The 17,573-nt window shown below is 40.5% G+C and overlaps 1 protein-coding gene across 1 annotated transcript in view; it reads right to left on the bottom strand.

Annotated features, from left to right (window-relative positions):
- The window catches only part of dab2ipb (DAB2 interacting protein b), a 101,679-nt gene that overhangs the window by 26,862 nt on the left and 57,244 nt on the right, over positions 1–17,573 (bottom strand). The window contains 3 exon segments of the mRNA XM_063889475.1: positions 7,302–7,856; positions 10,366–10,464; positions 11,635–11,788. Of these exon segments, the coding sequence (XP_063745545.1) occupies positions 7,302–7,856; positions 10,366–10,464; positions 11,635–11,788 (808 nt within the window).

Below are 17,573 nucleotides of genomic sequence, written 5' to 3'. Positions count from 1 at the left end.
AAAAAGGAGAGAAAGTAGATGAATAGAGCGACAGGCTTTGTGCACGCTCAGATGTGATTTCTGTGTTTCTATGGCAATGTAAAGCAGAGAAACACAAGGTTGAGAGAAAGAAAGAAAATGCCTTAAAAGGATAATACCGAAGCTCTGAAAAAGCAAGAGGAGGTAACAGAACATGTTCTTCAGCTCAAGTTAAGTGTCGCTGATATATCACTTCAGCCACCTGCGATGTTATCAATTCACTTCCATCCAAAGCGATGTAGCTAATATGCTGCTAACGCTGATGATATTAAGTGATTTAAAACTAAATATTAGTTTGGAGTAATATATTCATATTCCTTCCACCGTGTCCTGCTAGTATCTTTATGAAATACATTTGTTTTTCATGTGTATATATTATATTTCAACTATGCACAACCGAGCAAGATTTTCATTGTAGCATAAATGCTCTTTCTTCAAAGACTGTAAATGGATAGAGACATTATTATTGGAGAGTGGATTGTAGAACTAATAGAAATCATTAGAAAACCACCAAAATGGAAACTACCTGTTGGTGTTCTGAGTGTGTATTTATACAGCAATGTAGCACTTTTTTCCCCGCAAATGTTGGGCCCAGTAATTGGAGGATTGTTACAGATGGGCATGACACAATAATTGAATGTGATGGGGAAAAGAAACCCTATAACAGTAGCAGTTTGTCTGATCGATGAGGCTGGCTTTGCAGCCCCGGGCAAGGGCTGAGGAAAGACTCTGGGAGAGCAAACAGGAACCACTCCAGCCTCCCCACCCTTTGCTCTCCTCATCTTTCCCTCATCTCTCTGCCTCCCCTGGTCTCCCTCCCTGGAGACCCGGTGGCTAGAATTAGAGTCATCGCCTGCAGCTCTTCCTGTGAGGGTCATATTGGGTTGAATGAAAGGACTGGAGGGCCAAATGGAAATGGTGGTTTCTCCCTGTGCAGAGAAGCCTGTCATTCAACACAAAAACAGGAAGGGCTGCAGCCCTCCTGATTCAGCTACCGGTGCACATGATCGTTATGAGGTTAGGTTTGGCTGGAGGGGGTCTTACAGCAAGTGTCATCAGCATCCAAACCTCATGTTTGATGATTACTCTGACTTACTGTGTGTATTTCTGTTTGGCTTTCTGTCCTGATTTCTGTTGTGTTAGGTTGAAGTAATGATCTTAAATATGTTAAGTCACTATCTATTACCAAATAAAGTACAAAACAATGAGAATTAGGGCTATAGCCCACTGATGAAAGCATTGAAATGTCTATTCATTGTTAAGTAACTTAATGTTAAAGTGGGCAAATGTTCTTTTTCATAATCAAACATGCATTACAGGGCTTTTTGTGGCAAAATGGCAATTATTAAGATTTCAGTCCTGCTTATTTACTGGTTTGCATTACAGAGATGTGGGTTAATACTCCAAGTCTCAACATAATGGGAACAGCCAAAAAAAAATTGCTTAAGGATTGATTATTCTATTTAAAAGTTTCAATGTTCTATTTTAAAGCCTTGCTGTGAGTATGTGACACATGTAATGCTTCATATCAGTATGTTGTGTCTCTACTGGGACATGTCTCCATGCTATAATGTTCAAAAAGCTCTTTATTTATCTCATACTGCCTGTGCTGCAGCACCTCTTTTCACCCTCTTTCTGAAACCAGGGCCAAGTCTGCTCTGATTGGTTAAATGGCCGGCTCTGTTGTGATTGGTCAACCACTCAAGAGATGTCCCAGCCCTTAGCATATCACATACAATGTGATGGAGTGCTTTCCAATAGAGGCACATGTCTTACATAGTGATGTAATTATGTTCCGTAAGTTAAAAAAAAGGAGTCCAATGGAGGTGTTTCAGGCAGGGGGGGGAGTATGTGGGGGAAAAACTCCCTCTGGAGGGAAAACCAGGGATTTTAGCCTTTACAGACCATTTACGTCCACACAAACCTATATCACATGCTACAGGAAAGGTCCAACCCAAACAAGCTTTAAAACTATATAAAGGTAACTGATGAAAATGAAGTGACAAAGAGAGAGACCGTGTCTTTGTATTCTCAGTGCCAACAGAGATGTCAGGAGTGTCCGGATCGATGTGTTGCTGAATGTTTCTCCTTGCAGTCTGCTGCTGTTTGGCTCCACAGCCATAAAATCTCATTCTTCCTCGCTCTCTTCTTTTCTCCTCTCCTTGTCAGTGCTCTCACCTTTCTCCTCACCTTTCCCTGTCTCACCTCTCCTCCATCACTCCACGCTGTCAGGGGATGGTCAATAAAAATCCTGCTGGAATTACCAAACAGTCTGAAGATATGATGCATTGCCTTAGTGCAAATCCTACGGAGAGCCTGTGAGGAGTGCATTGACGTGTTTGGTGTTTATTTCCTGATTTGAATAGAGCTTATAGTGTAGATATATAACTACATGAATAGCTAACATCTCCGGTTATAAATGTGCCCTCCTTCTCTCACTCCAACAGCAATCTCAGTTAATCCTACGAAGGCTCAATTCTTATGAGTAAAAACACAAGATTACAGGTATCAAAGGGGTTAGTGTCTCAGACGAGAGCAAATACAGAATAAATGGCAGTATATATTGGAGAAGCACAGTTCCAGGGGTTTTAAAATTAAAGAAAGTAACACTGATAACTCCAGTGTTAATTTCACAGGTTATTGACAGCTAGCTAGCATGTCATAAATGCTCGCTGGTCCTCTCAGGGGACAGCTGATTCATTAAAAGACGGAAGAGGAATATAGTACCAGAGCCCTTCATGCCGTGTTGGTAAATCATTTGTCACATCGTGTTATGTACAAACTGTGTGTGAGCGCTACAGCTGTGGTGATGAGAGCGCTGCATTCATTAATAAGATGTCTGTGCTGAATGTAACTGTAGTCGTGCTTCAGGCTGGCGACAGTGTACCACAGAGGATGTTATGTAGAGAGGAGAGACTTGATTATTTTGCACTCTTAAGAAGGGCTGTTATAGTTTATCTTGGAAGCAGAAACATAAAAAACCCCAAAGCAAAATAACCAGAGCCTCACCCGAATCTGCCAAGTTATCAAGAGGATAAATCCTCGTTATCGTCGCGACTGAGAGGAGAAGCAACAAAATTAGAACATAATCCTCCCTGAGGGCCCCGGGCGTCGAGAAGACTAGATCAATAACGCAGAGGATTCATGCCAGCAGTGGATATTTTCAGACGATAGAAAGGTGAACTTCTCTGGGCAATTCCAACACAGCACAGGGTTTTGTTATTGTAACTGTGGGAGCTTCCAACAGCGCTGTTTGGGTGTGTGGATATAACGTCATATCCCATAGGGAAGGTGAGGGACTGGGGTAGTGACCTTACAGCACTGGAAATCAGCAGACATTTCATGATTGAATTTTTGAATGACTGCACTTCTGACCTTTTAATGTGCTACTTAAAGGTCCCCTATTGTGCAAAACGCACTTTTTGATGTATACATAAAAATGTGTCTCAGGTGTGTAAGGAGACTCACAAAGTGTCAGAAAATACAACCCTCTCTCTTTTCCTGCTTACCCACATCTCTAAAAACAGGGGTACAAACGAGCTGATCCAGATTTGCTTCGGTTATGACATAATGAGGCAAATGTGCGCTGGCTTTACATTGAACTCCTGGCAACGTCCCGCCCACGTGACACGTCCCAACCTTTCGTCCCCCATATTCAGTCTGCGAGCTGAAACGACTCTGTTTTGGAAGTAATATGGTCTGCGTTTAAATTAGCAAGCATGGCTAACACTCAGAGCTAACGCTGTTTAATCACGTCAGCAATTAGCTGAGTATCTTCTCCCGGTAGAAAACATTCTCAGAGGAGAGACAGCTGCATGCAGCTCCAAAGGGGCGTGGCCATCTTCAACTCAGCTCAAATTTAAAGCGACAGTCACATAATCAGCACTTCAGGAACAGGGCTGAAATAGAGGGGAATGAGGCATGCTGCAATGGGTGATCTGTTTGGTATTTTGAGCAAAACACTTCACAGACATGGTTTGTATAGATATTGAACTACAATATATTGTTAAAATATAGCATGATAGGAGACCTTTAAAGCCATATATGTATCTTAAAACATCCTACCTGCTCAAGCGTCAAACGTTAAAACTGATCTAAAACCACCTGCTTTAGGCTTGTGATTTATACGTAGGTGTGTGTGTATAAAGTTAGCATCCGCAGGGCACGCCCGTCATGCTCACCAAGGCATCCAGACATCAATACAGCATCCGTAATGACATCCCTCCAGAGAGCTTTGGCCTCATGACGCAATGGAGCATGAAAGAGAGATGAAGGAAGACAAAGACGGAAAGTAGGGAGAGAACAAGAGAGAAGGAGGCAGTGTGCAATGGAGCGGAATATTCGGGGTGTAATTATTCGGTGATGGGTGATAAAATGACACTGGAAGAATCAGGAGTGCAGGCGGTGTTGTGCATACTAATCCCGCCCTGAAATCTGCATCTCCTAACAGCAGCCATCTGCAGTTATAGGAGATGTTTTCCACCTGTACACAGCTGATTAAACACCATCAGCAAAGTTACTGTTGCATCTCCGAAAAAGAAGCGTTCACCTCCCGTTCACCCCTATTGGGTGGAAGAGTATGTGCTTGCACTCTTTGCTTTGTTGTTGTCTCTTGCAACAGCAATTCAAATCTCTGTCTGAACTACATACTGAAATACTCTGGGGTAATGGGATAAACAGACACTGGCTCATGGATTTGACTTGGGACTGACTAGTTGGAGGTAGGTATGTCCCTGGTATTCCAAATAACTGTGGTATTCAAAAAACAAGTTAATAATACACACTGTATTTTCATGAACATGTTCAGGTGCCTCTTACATCATTTGGTTTCTTATATAGTGACAGAGTTACCTCTACACACATTTTTGGAATGTAATTAATTTGCCAACATTTGATAACTTTAGCAAAGACTGCACCCAAGTTGGCAGTGCTTAAATAAATAAAAAACAACTTCACAATATCATATGAAACCACACACGATAGGCCCAAAAGCAGTATGTGTTTATACAAGGAGCAACAGAGGATATTGAAATTAGGTCTCAGGAATTACATGTGGTTTCTCGGTATTGCCGTGTGCTGTGTGTGCCAAACAGCACTACTTTATACACCGAGAATATATTAAAAACACGTACCTAAGCGAGGTGCGTACTGTCTAAATATATGTCAGACCACTTCACAACGTGTTGAATGATGAAAGTCTTTTGAGAGAGGAAGCTGCAGCTAACAGCTCTGACACTTGACATTTCTAAAGCAGCTTTCATTAATTCTTCCTGTTTACGTCAATCCAAGAGCTTCTGTTTCCCTATTTTTCAAAAGGCAACAACAGCTCGTCTTTGTATTTACAGCCACCTAATGAGAAAAGTGAAGAGGATTTGTTTGTGTTGTTGGTTTTTCTTGAACATAAAAGGGATGTATGCGGGTCAATCTCATTAAGAGCAACCTTGAATAGATATGGTGTATTAAAGGCGACTCTAAGGCTGCAAGACACGAAGATAGAAAGTAATCATGATTATTTTTGACTGATCAAGCGATTACGATTTGAGAGGAATTGATCATTTTTGCCTCATCATTCTCAATATCATTAAACAATATATTTAAATCATCCATCCATCCATCCCTCCCTCCCTCACTCCCTCCTCCCGCTAAGCGGGAGGTAACAGCTCCAGCAGAGAGCCCCAAACTTTCCTTTCCCTGGCCACATCAACCAGCTCTGACTAGGGGATTCCAAGGCGCTCCCAGGCCAGTGAAGAGATATAATCCCTCCACCTGGTCCTAGCTCTACCCCTCGGTCTCTTCCCAGCTGGACGTGCGGGATATGTTTTTTTTAAATCTGTGGAATATTATTTGTATGGTATTACAACACATAACTGGCCTTTAACAGCTATTGTGCTTTGTGCAAGTTGATTATTTCACTAGTCCATGTTGCAATTTATATAAAAAGTAGTGATAAATTGTGCAGCACATCCACTAGCTAGACTTGGAGGGATGAGACAAGTAAAAGTTTTAGAGATTTGCTGGGAAAGTATGGATTAATTGAAGGTAATTAAGGACATGGCTGCCTCTCAGGAGACCCCCTCCCCCCCATCCACCAGCATCCATCAGTCCTGAGACTAAAGCGGCGGTACAGTGTGGATAGACATCACTTCTTAAGCACTGATCGTTCATCACTCCGCTGAGCTGTGATAAAGTCAGAGAAAGTTTCAAAGCTCTGCTGATGAGATACTGTCAAAGAGAAAACTAAATTGAGGCACAAGCTGTCGCGGCCGACTGAAGAGAGAAGATGAAGAGTCGAGGACGCAGTGAAGAAAGACGACTGAAGAAATATTACTCATAACAAGGACAACAGGAGCCTATTTGCTAACGAAAAAATATCTTCTGTTCTTTAGAAATGCTTTGGAACAGAGTGAAATCCATTAGTATTATTTCATTATTAGCAGAACGTTTTCAAATATATCATTTAAATAATTTAAGTACCAGGATATAGTGAAAGATTCCCAGTATGTGTTCCCATTTCACAGTTGGACACCATTTACAAGTCTTACTTTCTCAAGCCAATAGACAAAATCCCAAACATATTCAATTAACCATGATACAAAACTGAGAAAAGCTGTCTATATTTACAGTTAAATGGCTGGAACCTGTACTTTTTTGTCATTTATGCTGAATAATAACCTATTTGCTGGTTAATTCTTTACTCATAGTTTTATAGTACAGCTTAATATTCTCTATATCCTTTCTTCATCGGCAGCCAATAAGACGGCTTTGCCTCTCATGCCCCATGCTGATGGGTCAAAAACGCCTTCGTCTGTTTCCCTGTGCTGAAAAGGCAAACACTGTGCTGTCAAAATAAAGTCAAATACAGCCATTTATGCTGGATGTGAGATTATCTGAGCCCAGCTGCCTGCTGTTATGGTAGACTCGGCTCCTGCTGCGGCAGACTAATCTCCCTGTGCTTGCGTTGCTGCAGACAGCGGTGGATACATTGTGCTTCTGTCCTGCATCGGTATGCCGTGAAGCACTGCGGGGGATACATGTAAGGGATTAGCTTGAGTTAAAAATGTAATACCGGCTGGTGCAGCGAGAGGAAACCACCCGTCTGTCTGCTCTTTGTCTGCTCTGTATTACAGCTTTGGGGGGTCAATAGTTCACAGCATGAACAGGCGGCGGAGGAATTGCTAACCTCATAATACCTTGTCAGTACCTCAAAGCAGAATAATGGTCGCATATTATGTTTTTTTATGTCTCCGTTGAGAGTTCCAATAAATCATATATTGGGTTCTTACCTTAGCCTTGCCGGTGCTCTGCAGGATGTGCACCAGCGCACATGCCATCTCCTCCTTGTTCTTCACGCTAATCCCGGGCTCGAGCACGGAGCATAGCTGCATGTAGTTGTTGGTGGTGTACTCTGCAAACTCCTTGTACATCTCCATGGGAAGGATGTTCATACTCTGATAGCGTGCCTTGATCCTGATCATAGGCCCGGATGTCTTTCCCTTAGGTGGGTTTGGCAGGCTGACCTGATACCACTTCTCCATAAACTGTCGCCCGGTGACCGCCACGATGGGGATATTGACAAGTCCAATGTAATTATTTTTATCTTTCTTTTTCTTCTTGTCTGTGTCTTTGTACAGGTGGGCTGTGATGCTCTTGACAGCTGGCAGGTTGTTGAACTCAAAGTGCTCACCCCAGAACACATTGTCAGTCTTGAGTTTGCAGGTGGTGCGGGCGTAGAGAGAGTCATCGAGACAAAGCTCACAGAAGTATTTCTTTTTGGCGGGCAGGTCCTTCGCCTCGATGATCCACAGCCTTAACAGGTTCTCCACCCGACGACTGTTGTCCTGTAGAAGAGGATAGGAAGTTGGTTAGTACGTTTTTTTAAAGGGGCCTCATTAAGCAAATTTTCAGGTTCATATATGTATTTTGTGCAATGTTTTCATGCTTTAATGTTCAAACAGCTCTTTATTTTACTCATAATGCCTGTGCTGCAGCACCTCTTTCCAATCTCTGTCTGAATGTGGAGGCTCTGTTGTGATTGGTCAACCACTTAGAGATGTACAGCTCCATAACCTATAACGTACAATGTGCTGGAGCGCTAGCCAATAGAAACAAAAGTGTTAAATAGGTATGTTACTATGTTGCGGATGTAAACTATGGTCTATAAACTACAAACTCAGGTAATTGAAAACCCAGAAAAAGCTAAATATGGCCTCTTTAACAGTTTACAACAATATTTCCATTAGGAAGTTTTGAACAAAGGTTCAAAATGGGTTCGAGTTTGAGCACATGGATGAAAGTAACCAACCTTAAAACGTATCTAACATAGCAACAAGCTAATTAAATCACATGACTGCAGGAGTGAAACGATGAGATCCAAATGAAAAATCTTCCTTTAACCTTGATGTCGAAGTTTCTCCCTTTTAAATGACAGAAACATCTCAGAAAGTACTTGATAATTATACATCTTTCATCTCTTGCATTTGCAATATGTTAGTGAAAAAAAAAAAATACTCTTACACTATTTCACAGAATGCTAACCCATTCTTGTGTCATCAACATTTTTGCCAAGAGCACGGCATATTTTTTGACTACTATTCAGATAGCCTTGAAAGCTACCTCTGAAGATGAAGAGAGTGAAAAAAGGAGCAAATAATTACAATAATAGAGAGAAACACCAGAGCTTCACTTAAACACAAGGACGCCAGTATCCAAAATAAAGTTAGCTACGCTTGAGAAAAAATAATTTAATGAATTTCTGTCACGCGTTTTTGTTTCCTTCTCTTCATCCAATCAGGTGTTTCTAAACTTAATATGCATTAGTTGGAAGATAAAGGCCAATGTCAAAGGTAGGGAGGCTGATCCGTCAAACGATAGGAGATCAAGTGTTTGGGTCATCATGCCTCACCTCAACAATTAAATGTTGGGTAATTATGTCACACAGAAATGTATTAACAATTAAACACAATCCTGGAAAGATGATACTTGTGTTAATAGACTTTTATCATAATCACCCATAATTATCCTCTTATACACGAGCTAAATTGCTCAGGTTTATCATTTAGAACACATAATCCAATTTACAGTGATTACATCTCTGGTAAAGAGGTGTTGAAATTCCCTTATTCTATTTTTATTTCCATTGTTATTCCATATTTTTACGATATGAGCATCTCTTTCCTTCCTTCGAGCACCAGCTTAAGAACAAATCTCTGGCAAGGTCACAGAAACAAATACTGAGCTGCAAAGCACCATCAGGTGGAGTCTTTTGGGTCCTGCATAATGCCCTGTCAGATTCATCCTCTGGTGAACAATATGCGCTTTATCATTGTATATCATTACATATTACGATTTATATAAGGACCACAATTGCAGTAAGAGTTTTTAGCATTGCATTTCTTTTTTGATGCCTCACTTGTCCCCCATTAGTGGATAAATGGTGTTGATATTAACAAGTGTGTGTACATTTAGTTCACATTGATATGTTACCTGGAAGGGGCCCTATCATGCTCATTTTCAGGTTCATATTTGTATTTTGTGACGTGTTTCCATGCTTTAATGTTCCAAATGCTCTCTATTTTTCTCATGCTGCCTGTGCTGCAGCACCTCTTTTCACCCTCTGTCTGAAACCAGAGTCTAGTCTGCTCTGATTGGAAAGCTGGCCAGCTCTGTTGTGATTGGGCAACAAAGCTCTTAGCGTATCATGTACAATGTGTTGGACGGCTAGCCAATCAAAGTACAAGTGTTACGTAGTGATAACCCCCAGAAAAGCAAAACAGGGCCTCTTAAATACTCTCTTCTAGCACTAGTACAACTCTTGAGACCTCCTGCTCTCAAAGAATCCCGCTATCCGATTCCAGTTTTTATGCTTGCCAAAAAAATTGCATCTAATCCCTCGAAATCATCGAATAATTAAAAAACACTAAGCAAAAACACAGAATGATGGATGTAAACACCAACTTGCCAAAAAAAGAACTGAAGAGAAGACCTCCAATGTGTTTTCAAATGAGTAAATCACTAGATAATGAAGCTGTGAGAAGAGGATTCTTTTTCTTGGCTTGATGTTTGATGCAACTCTGCTTGTACCACAGCTGTGTTTGTCATATAATAGATGGTATCAATGCTCAGGAGCAAAGCACGATGTACCCTCTGTGTCCTCTGTCCTGTGCGTGCAGGAAGGGCACAGCTGGAGGCCACAGATCAGATTACGTTGATGTTGGAGTTACGACACAATGTCAACACCGTGTATCTCACTGTCTTCAATGTTGCACAGTGTGGAATTGGGACACTCATGCTTGAAAATATTAGCGATGATTGCGGCACGCAGTATCGTCCCACCCGCTGCGTGTTTACCTTGTTGGGTTGCACCGCTCTCCTCAGATTCTCCATCCATTTGTCTCTCTCGGCGGACGATCGGCAGGAAAAGCATTTGGTTCCTGTGGAGGTGGTGACCTACGCAGACACAGAGAGAACAAAATGTTTTACAAAACTTAGTTCTTAAATATCATTTACTCTCAGAGAAGCTTATCCACACAATGAGGGTGACTTGGCAGGGTTGAGGAATGACTGAATGTTCGAATGGACGAAGATGGTTGCTTGGCAGGCAGGATGATGACTGGATAATTAAAAACCCACAGTGGGACGTAGAGAGCACAGAAAGGAGTGAGAGAAAAAAGCAGCAGCGTGATGTAATGAGGAGGAGAATGAAAATGAAGTGTTAGAGAGTGTAGGATTCAAAGAATTCAGTCATTTTCCTCCAACCCGAGGCCCCCAGCTGCATGCATATACTGTATGTGTTTGTGCACACCTGAATACTACAGTAATTAAAGGTAATTTGTTTGAAAAGACTTCAGATGGTGATGATCATGAAGACTCATCAGTTATCACAAAGCCAGGGACTGAAACAAATGATTGCTGTGCTTCAGTTTATTTTCTACAACCACAAAAATGAAACCATAGTCGTTCGCTTCTGTTATTTAATGCTGAAAAGCTGTCTGCAAACTGTTAATCAAAAACTGGAGTCTCAATAGAAAGTGAATGTATTCGCTGGAGTCGAAATGATTGTTCCAACAGTGCAGGATTTCAGAAAGATATTTGGACGGGCATATTTTGCGTCGACTGTCAAAAAAAAAGCAAGCATTTGAAAAATGTAAGGGGGTAATTTTAAATGTCTTTTCGGCACTGGTTATTAACTATGACATTCGAGATTTGAAGGCTTTGCTGACACATTCTCCATGAAAATAAATGAAAATCTGAAGTCCAAGGTCCAATAGGTCAACATACCTAAAAGTACATCGACTTAAAATGAAACAAATAGAGAAAAAATACATAGTGATATAATTGTCCAATAGATAAAGGAAAACATGAAAAATGCATGTATAAAATGTATATTAAAGTGAATAAGCGCGACCAAAATATATTTCGAGTGCCTATTTTTGTATTGATCCACTCATCAATGCTGATAAGAAAGAGGATTTTTTACATAGGATGCCTGAAATAACTCAGCAAGCAGCAACACAAGATTTAAAACGGTATATTGGCGCTTTAATGAAGTAGGGCCAGAGGTGGATGTTCTGTAGAATTTGTGTCTACCATTCTGCATGTGTGTGTGAGCCCCCTCACCTCAAAGCAGTAGTCCTGCCCGAGGATGCTGCTGTGAACAGGCTTGATGACGACCTCGTCCTCCATGCTTAGGTCCAGGGCTTCCACAGCGCTACTGGGGCTGAGCAATGACTCATGGGAGCGAGACTCCTTCAGCCTTGGCATCAGATGCGATCTAAAAGCCACAAAGGAGAAAACAGAGAGAGAAAGAACTGAGTCACCCTGCAGAGCCGGAGAGGGGGAAGTGACAGCGAGAGAGGGAGCATATGCATGGCGCGTATAAGCGAGCATTCATGGTGAATGTGAAGGAAGAGAGTGAGAGGATGATGAACAGTGGAGGCTCCACTCGCCTCAAAGTCAACGAGTTCTCTGCATGACAAGCTTGCACAATATATCACATAATGTGATATAACACATGTTCATGAACCCACTTCTAAACTCACTTGCTAATGTGAATATTCATTTGCAACTCAAAACGTCAATGGATGAATGGAAAGCTGCACTGCAAACTCATGCACGTTAAAACAGGAAGCAATACATATAATTGATTATCATTATTGGTAAAGTTTAGGCAGTTTTTATGATGTAATAATGCTTCACAACGAAAAATAACTTGCTATCTATTTTGTGGGGCTTCATTTAACAAACACACGCCCACAGAAACTCACAAACCTGTCAACTGTTTTCCATTGCACGCTGACAGGAGCTCAGACTGCACTTTAGAAAGTGCTCAATATTCTGACAATGACAAACCTGAAGCTCTTTTCTCCAGCAATTTTCTAGCCAGAGAAGATTAGGAGGAAAGTAAAGAGCTTTCCATTATTTGCTGTGTTTGATGTTGCCCTGCTTCTGTGTTTTTAACCGTTTCTGAAGTGCTGTCACCCGGCAAGAGCAAATGTATGTCTCCTTGCAGTGAATCTCTGCCTGTGTGTGTATATGAACCCCACCATTGAGTTTGATGTTTGGCCCAACATTTATAGAATATAATAATATCTAGTTATGTTGAAGTATATAGTATAGTATATTTCATGAAGTTAAGTTAAGTTAATGTTGTCTTGAATCACACAAACACTCTAAGCAGCACTTCCTTTGAAGGGTGTAAACTGCCAATTTGATCAAGAAATACTATTACATTGGTGCTTTGTAAACAGGAAGACATTACATTTCATTTGGCTGACACCTTATCCCAAAGCTTATAATAAGTGCAAAAACAAGAAAGATTAAAACTCCAAACAAAAAAAGAAAATCAAACCATTATAAGGTCCGGTGATTTAGTTACAATGCCTGAATTAACTTTTTAATGCTTTTTCTTTTTGCATTGTTCAAGAATTAAATTGCCAAGGTACAATCGAGATGGACAACTTTCCTACTGATTTTACAAAGTGTGCCACTGTACGAGTTTGGTTTATTTATAAGTCCAATTAACACGATTTGTTATATTTATATCAAATCACCAATACCAACTTAGGTATGAAGTGACGTTTTGTCTATCTCTTACATTTATTTTAAAAATTATATTAATACAAAATAATAACAGACCAGTTTTTCATTACAAAGTGATACATTTCTTATGTTTTAACTGTTTAAATGCTTAGAAAGGTGTGTCATGATCATTTCAAAATAAAGTATCTTAAATATGATCATTGACTTTTCACACACCTAGCTCTTTTGGTTTAATTTAAAACCTTACCAATGTTCCAGCAAGCCTCACATAGCATGAAGAGCTAAATAAGCTAGTAGAGGCAATGAGCAGCGACAGGCAGGCTATACAAACATTAGCCCCCCGACACAGACAGGTGCAGTATATGGGGGGTCATCTTGTGTAATGAGAGAAAACATTATTTTAATAGTGCCCTCTATGGACGGCTTACACACTAATCCCATGTATGCCTGTTTGTGTGTGTACATCTCTTGTGTGGAATTTTAAAAAACAGCAATCCGGGGAAAATGCAGCAGCCTTAATGACAGATTAGCGACCGCCACAGCCCTTTGTACAGCCTGCCGGCTTTGTTGTCAAATCCACTGTCCAATGTGAAGTGGATAATAATCTAGACTCCCTCTCCCTTTAATCTGTTTCTCACACACACAGAGAGGCGCATCATCATTTAAAATAGAAATAAAACAACAAAACGTGTGTAAACACCTCTAGGGTAGCTTTGCATTTGAGAATCTAGCTGTAGGACTTCCTAGCGTATTTCCAAAGCGAAGCAGCTGCAGAGGAAGTGTGTTCGCAACTATCTCTTCTCTGTGATTGGCTGGCTGGGTACCGGGCAGAACTGAGAGCGAGTAGTGTAAGCACAGAGGAGGGGAAACAGGGGTTTTCTACTGGGATGTGTTGTTAAGCGACAGAGGGAAGCAAACTTATGTCCAGAGTCCAGAAACCTGCAGGATGATATTTCTATGACTCATAAACAGACTGAGGAGGAGAAAACTTGCTAGATTACAAAGACTGTCAAACATTTGAATTAACGTGTAGCAAGCCACTAGACTAAAAGGAAGCATGCAGGTATATTTCCTGTGAAAATGGACTTGAATATGCATCAAGTGTACCTCGCCAAAAGCAATATTCTGCATGTTGTGAGGAAGAATTGCATCTTCAAACAATACTTATTTGATTCTGCTATTATGGCTTTCTCTCAGCATATCATATTAGCACTTCAGTGTCAGTACAAATGGTGGGAGACTGTGAAGGTATGCATTGATGAATAATAATGCCCCTTCCCGTCTTCATGGCTCTGTATCACATTGTAGTGTAATTTACAACCTATTGTAGTCCCCTTTGAAGTAACGACAATGAAGGACTGTCTGGCGTGTGAAATCTGCTCATAACTTCTTTAACGCACAGTTTGACACACTGTTGATGTCAGCCTCTGTAAATAACAGCTGGTCGTTTCTCTACTCTTTTGCTTCCCTTCCCCCGACATCGTATATTTGTGGCAAACGTCCTTCTTTGTCCTTGATAATCCTCCATTGCTCTGCCTCCATTTTTTTTCTTCTATCCTCCCATTCAGTGTTTACCTGAGGTGGGTGGTTATGGTTTATATTCGGAGGATTTGCTCAGACTCTATGGTACATCTCTTCTTCTCCCACCGTTCTGTTTATCCTTCTTGTTTATCCTCCTTCTCTTCTCTTTACCTTGGTAGCCATCCTTTTCTTCGGGGCTCATTTCAAGGTTTCCTATATATTTCCGATGGCTTACAAACTTCCAGTGACTCCTACACACACAGATGGTACTATACAAAGCTCTGTAGTAAAATGATTGAAAAGGTCAAGGCATAAAGAACAACCTTTGAGAGACCTTAGCAGAATTACTGGATATGTGGCATAGAGATTATTCAGCTTGCATCTTTAGCTGATTGGATAAATTACAGGATGAAATGCTTGCCTCTGTACAACCAAACACAGGTTATAAGTACAGGGTTAATTTGCAATCTTTTAGGTGGATGTCCAATCACAGTTGATGCTAAATGAGGTCCATGGAGCTATATATCCCTCAGTGCATGGTACATTCACTAAATAGAATGTATTGCTTCAATGGACCACATTTACCATCAACTCTGATTGGACATCTACATAAAAGTTGGCTTTAAAAAAAGGTTGTCCGAGTTAAGGGAATTCAAATATGTGAATCAGTGCATGTAACTTGACAGGAGTGCATTATTTATTAAGCACCAGCAGCTCTGCACTTCATTTAATTGCTGTTTCCACCAAAATGGATTCATTTTTCCCTTTTTATCCACGTGTGCCCTGGTGTGTTTTCATCAGGTGCTATAAGTGATAGAGAGGGAGGTGATATAAATCAAACTACACTGTCTAGACTCAAAACAAGGTTGTTACAATGAGCAGCGAGTGGCAGAACAGCATGGAAGCTTAGAGCAGAGGAAGCAGAAGCAGGTTACACAATTTCAAAAAGTCTCTCTCTGTTGTCCTTTCTTTTTTGACATCCCAACTTTCAGCCAAATGTAGAAATGTTTCTGTACGAATAAAAAAATTTTCTGCCATTTATCCTAGTTTTATGCACTATATGTTTTGAAATACCTGTTACGGTAACAGTCTGCCATCTAAATGCGCTGAGCCTGCTAGGGTTCAATGGAAACTCAGTTAGGAGTAAGTACAGCGCCGGCAGAGCCGAGTAAATTATTCTGAGTGTGTCTGAGCTGCACCCAGCGTGCTTTGTCTCCTCATCCTGTAGAAAGAGAGAAAGAGTTCATCTGATAGCCTTTCTGGGATCTGATATAGTCTGAAATCACGGGCCCATATAGGCGTCAGAGCACTTAGACTTGTAGCACACTGGCTTTCTATCTCGCTAGCTGTACCACAAGGGACTATATTTATACTGATAGATCAAGATAGGCTGAATTAAAGTACTTCAACTTCAAATTACAGCACTTTAAAATCCTACATCCTGCTAGAGTATGCATTGTTTCACTACATGTACAACAACAGCAGCACGTTATGAGAAGTAGAGTTATTTCCCAAGGAAAATAATACCCTTGTTGTCATATGCTTCCAATCACGTTACTGTAATAAGCAACTTGCTAAATGACCCTAATGACCAAAGTCATGGTCATTAACTCCAGTCGAAGCCCGCGTTAAGCAGCATGATGATAAGTATTTCTCTTGCTAACAGTGCTCTCTGTGGTCCAGTGTTTACACAGCATTTTGCTTTGCTGTTAGACCAGCGATTACAATAATCAATACACTTTCCATTGGCTCCAAAGACTGGCACAACAGCTACTTTTTATTGATGCTCTCAAATTTTTTGTGTTATTTAGAGCATTGTGATTTTTTAAATATCAATTAGGTTGAGGCTTCAATAAGCCCAGTGGGTTTTCTGCATCTTCTGTTATGCATGTGTATTTTGAAATTCTGCACAAAACTATAAAACAATAAAAAAGTAGAACCAGGCACAGACATAGAGAGGCACACTTTATTGTAGTCACAATTTCTGACAACTAGCTTTTGTTTCTACGGAGGTAAGATGAGCATATTGTAAGTAACGTTAAGTACCTTTCATAGAGAGAGTTGTGTAAAACTAAATTAGTAGAGAATATAAAAAATGTGTTACTACGAAACAGTGCATAAGAGCTCATTGAAGTGTGAAAATGATGTCAATCATTAGTGTCAATCAAGTGTATTTAATAAAAAAATATATATAAATAAGCACAGATATAAATCACAATACTGTACATATTTTAAATGTATTCATGTCATACCAATTGAGCATGGACTATATTATTTTTACCTACCCAGAAGGGTTATATCGGATACAGAACAGGTAAAAAAAAAAAGTGACTTTGAAGATTGTGGAATTACATTCAGATCAGTATGTATTGTGTAAGATCTTCTACACATATCAAAGTATTTTTAGGAAAATGCTTGGCTCTTTGTTGGCCCATTACCACAGTAAGACACTCTGTTTTCCTCAAACATACCACCAATCTTTGTATATCAACAGTTTTATCTATGATGCAAGCCAAATACTGGCATGAATACAGCCTCGCGGCGAAGGAGAAAAATTTGGCATCAGCTCTCGGATAAATTCAATGAAAAATAAGCAGACGTGTGGCCTGTGGGACATGACTTTGGTAAACTGTAGATGCTAAACCAGATGAGATGGTTTGTAGCACAGTGGTTTGAAAAGTGGTTTGTAACAATGTACTTGAGATGAGGTTGCAATAGAGTTTTCATCATATTTTTGATCCCTGTAGAGTCTCAAAAACTACTTCTCACATGTGCCTGGCTTGTGAATGGGGCTTGAATAATAATAAAAAATAATGTATCCAGTCAGTAACACCAAGCACTCCACAAGCACCTGGGCCCTGACTAAAACATCAAAGCGGGAAAACAAATCCCAGTAAACAACGAGACACGAACTGCGTGCACACACAATCTCCCAGTAATTGTTCAAGCTCAATTATGAAACACATGCACTGCGGAGACAGGCAACCGGACAAATA

This window comes from Eleginops maclovinus, chromosome 8 (assembly GCF_036324505.1).
Source record: "Eleginops maclovinus isolate JMC-PN-2008 ecotype Puerto Natales chromosome 8, JC_Emac_rtc_rv5, whole genome shotgun sequence".
NCBI classification, from domain to species: domain Eukaryota; kingdom Metazoa; phylum Chordata; class Actinopteri; order Perciformes; family Eleginopidae; genus Eleginops; species Eleginops maclovinus.
This window is presented reverse-complemented; position numbering and strand designations above follow the sequence as displayed.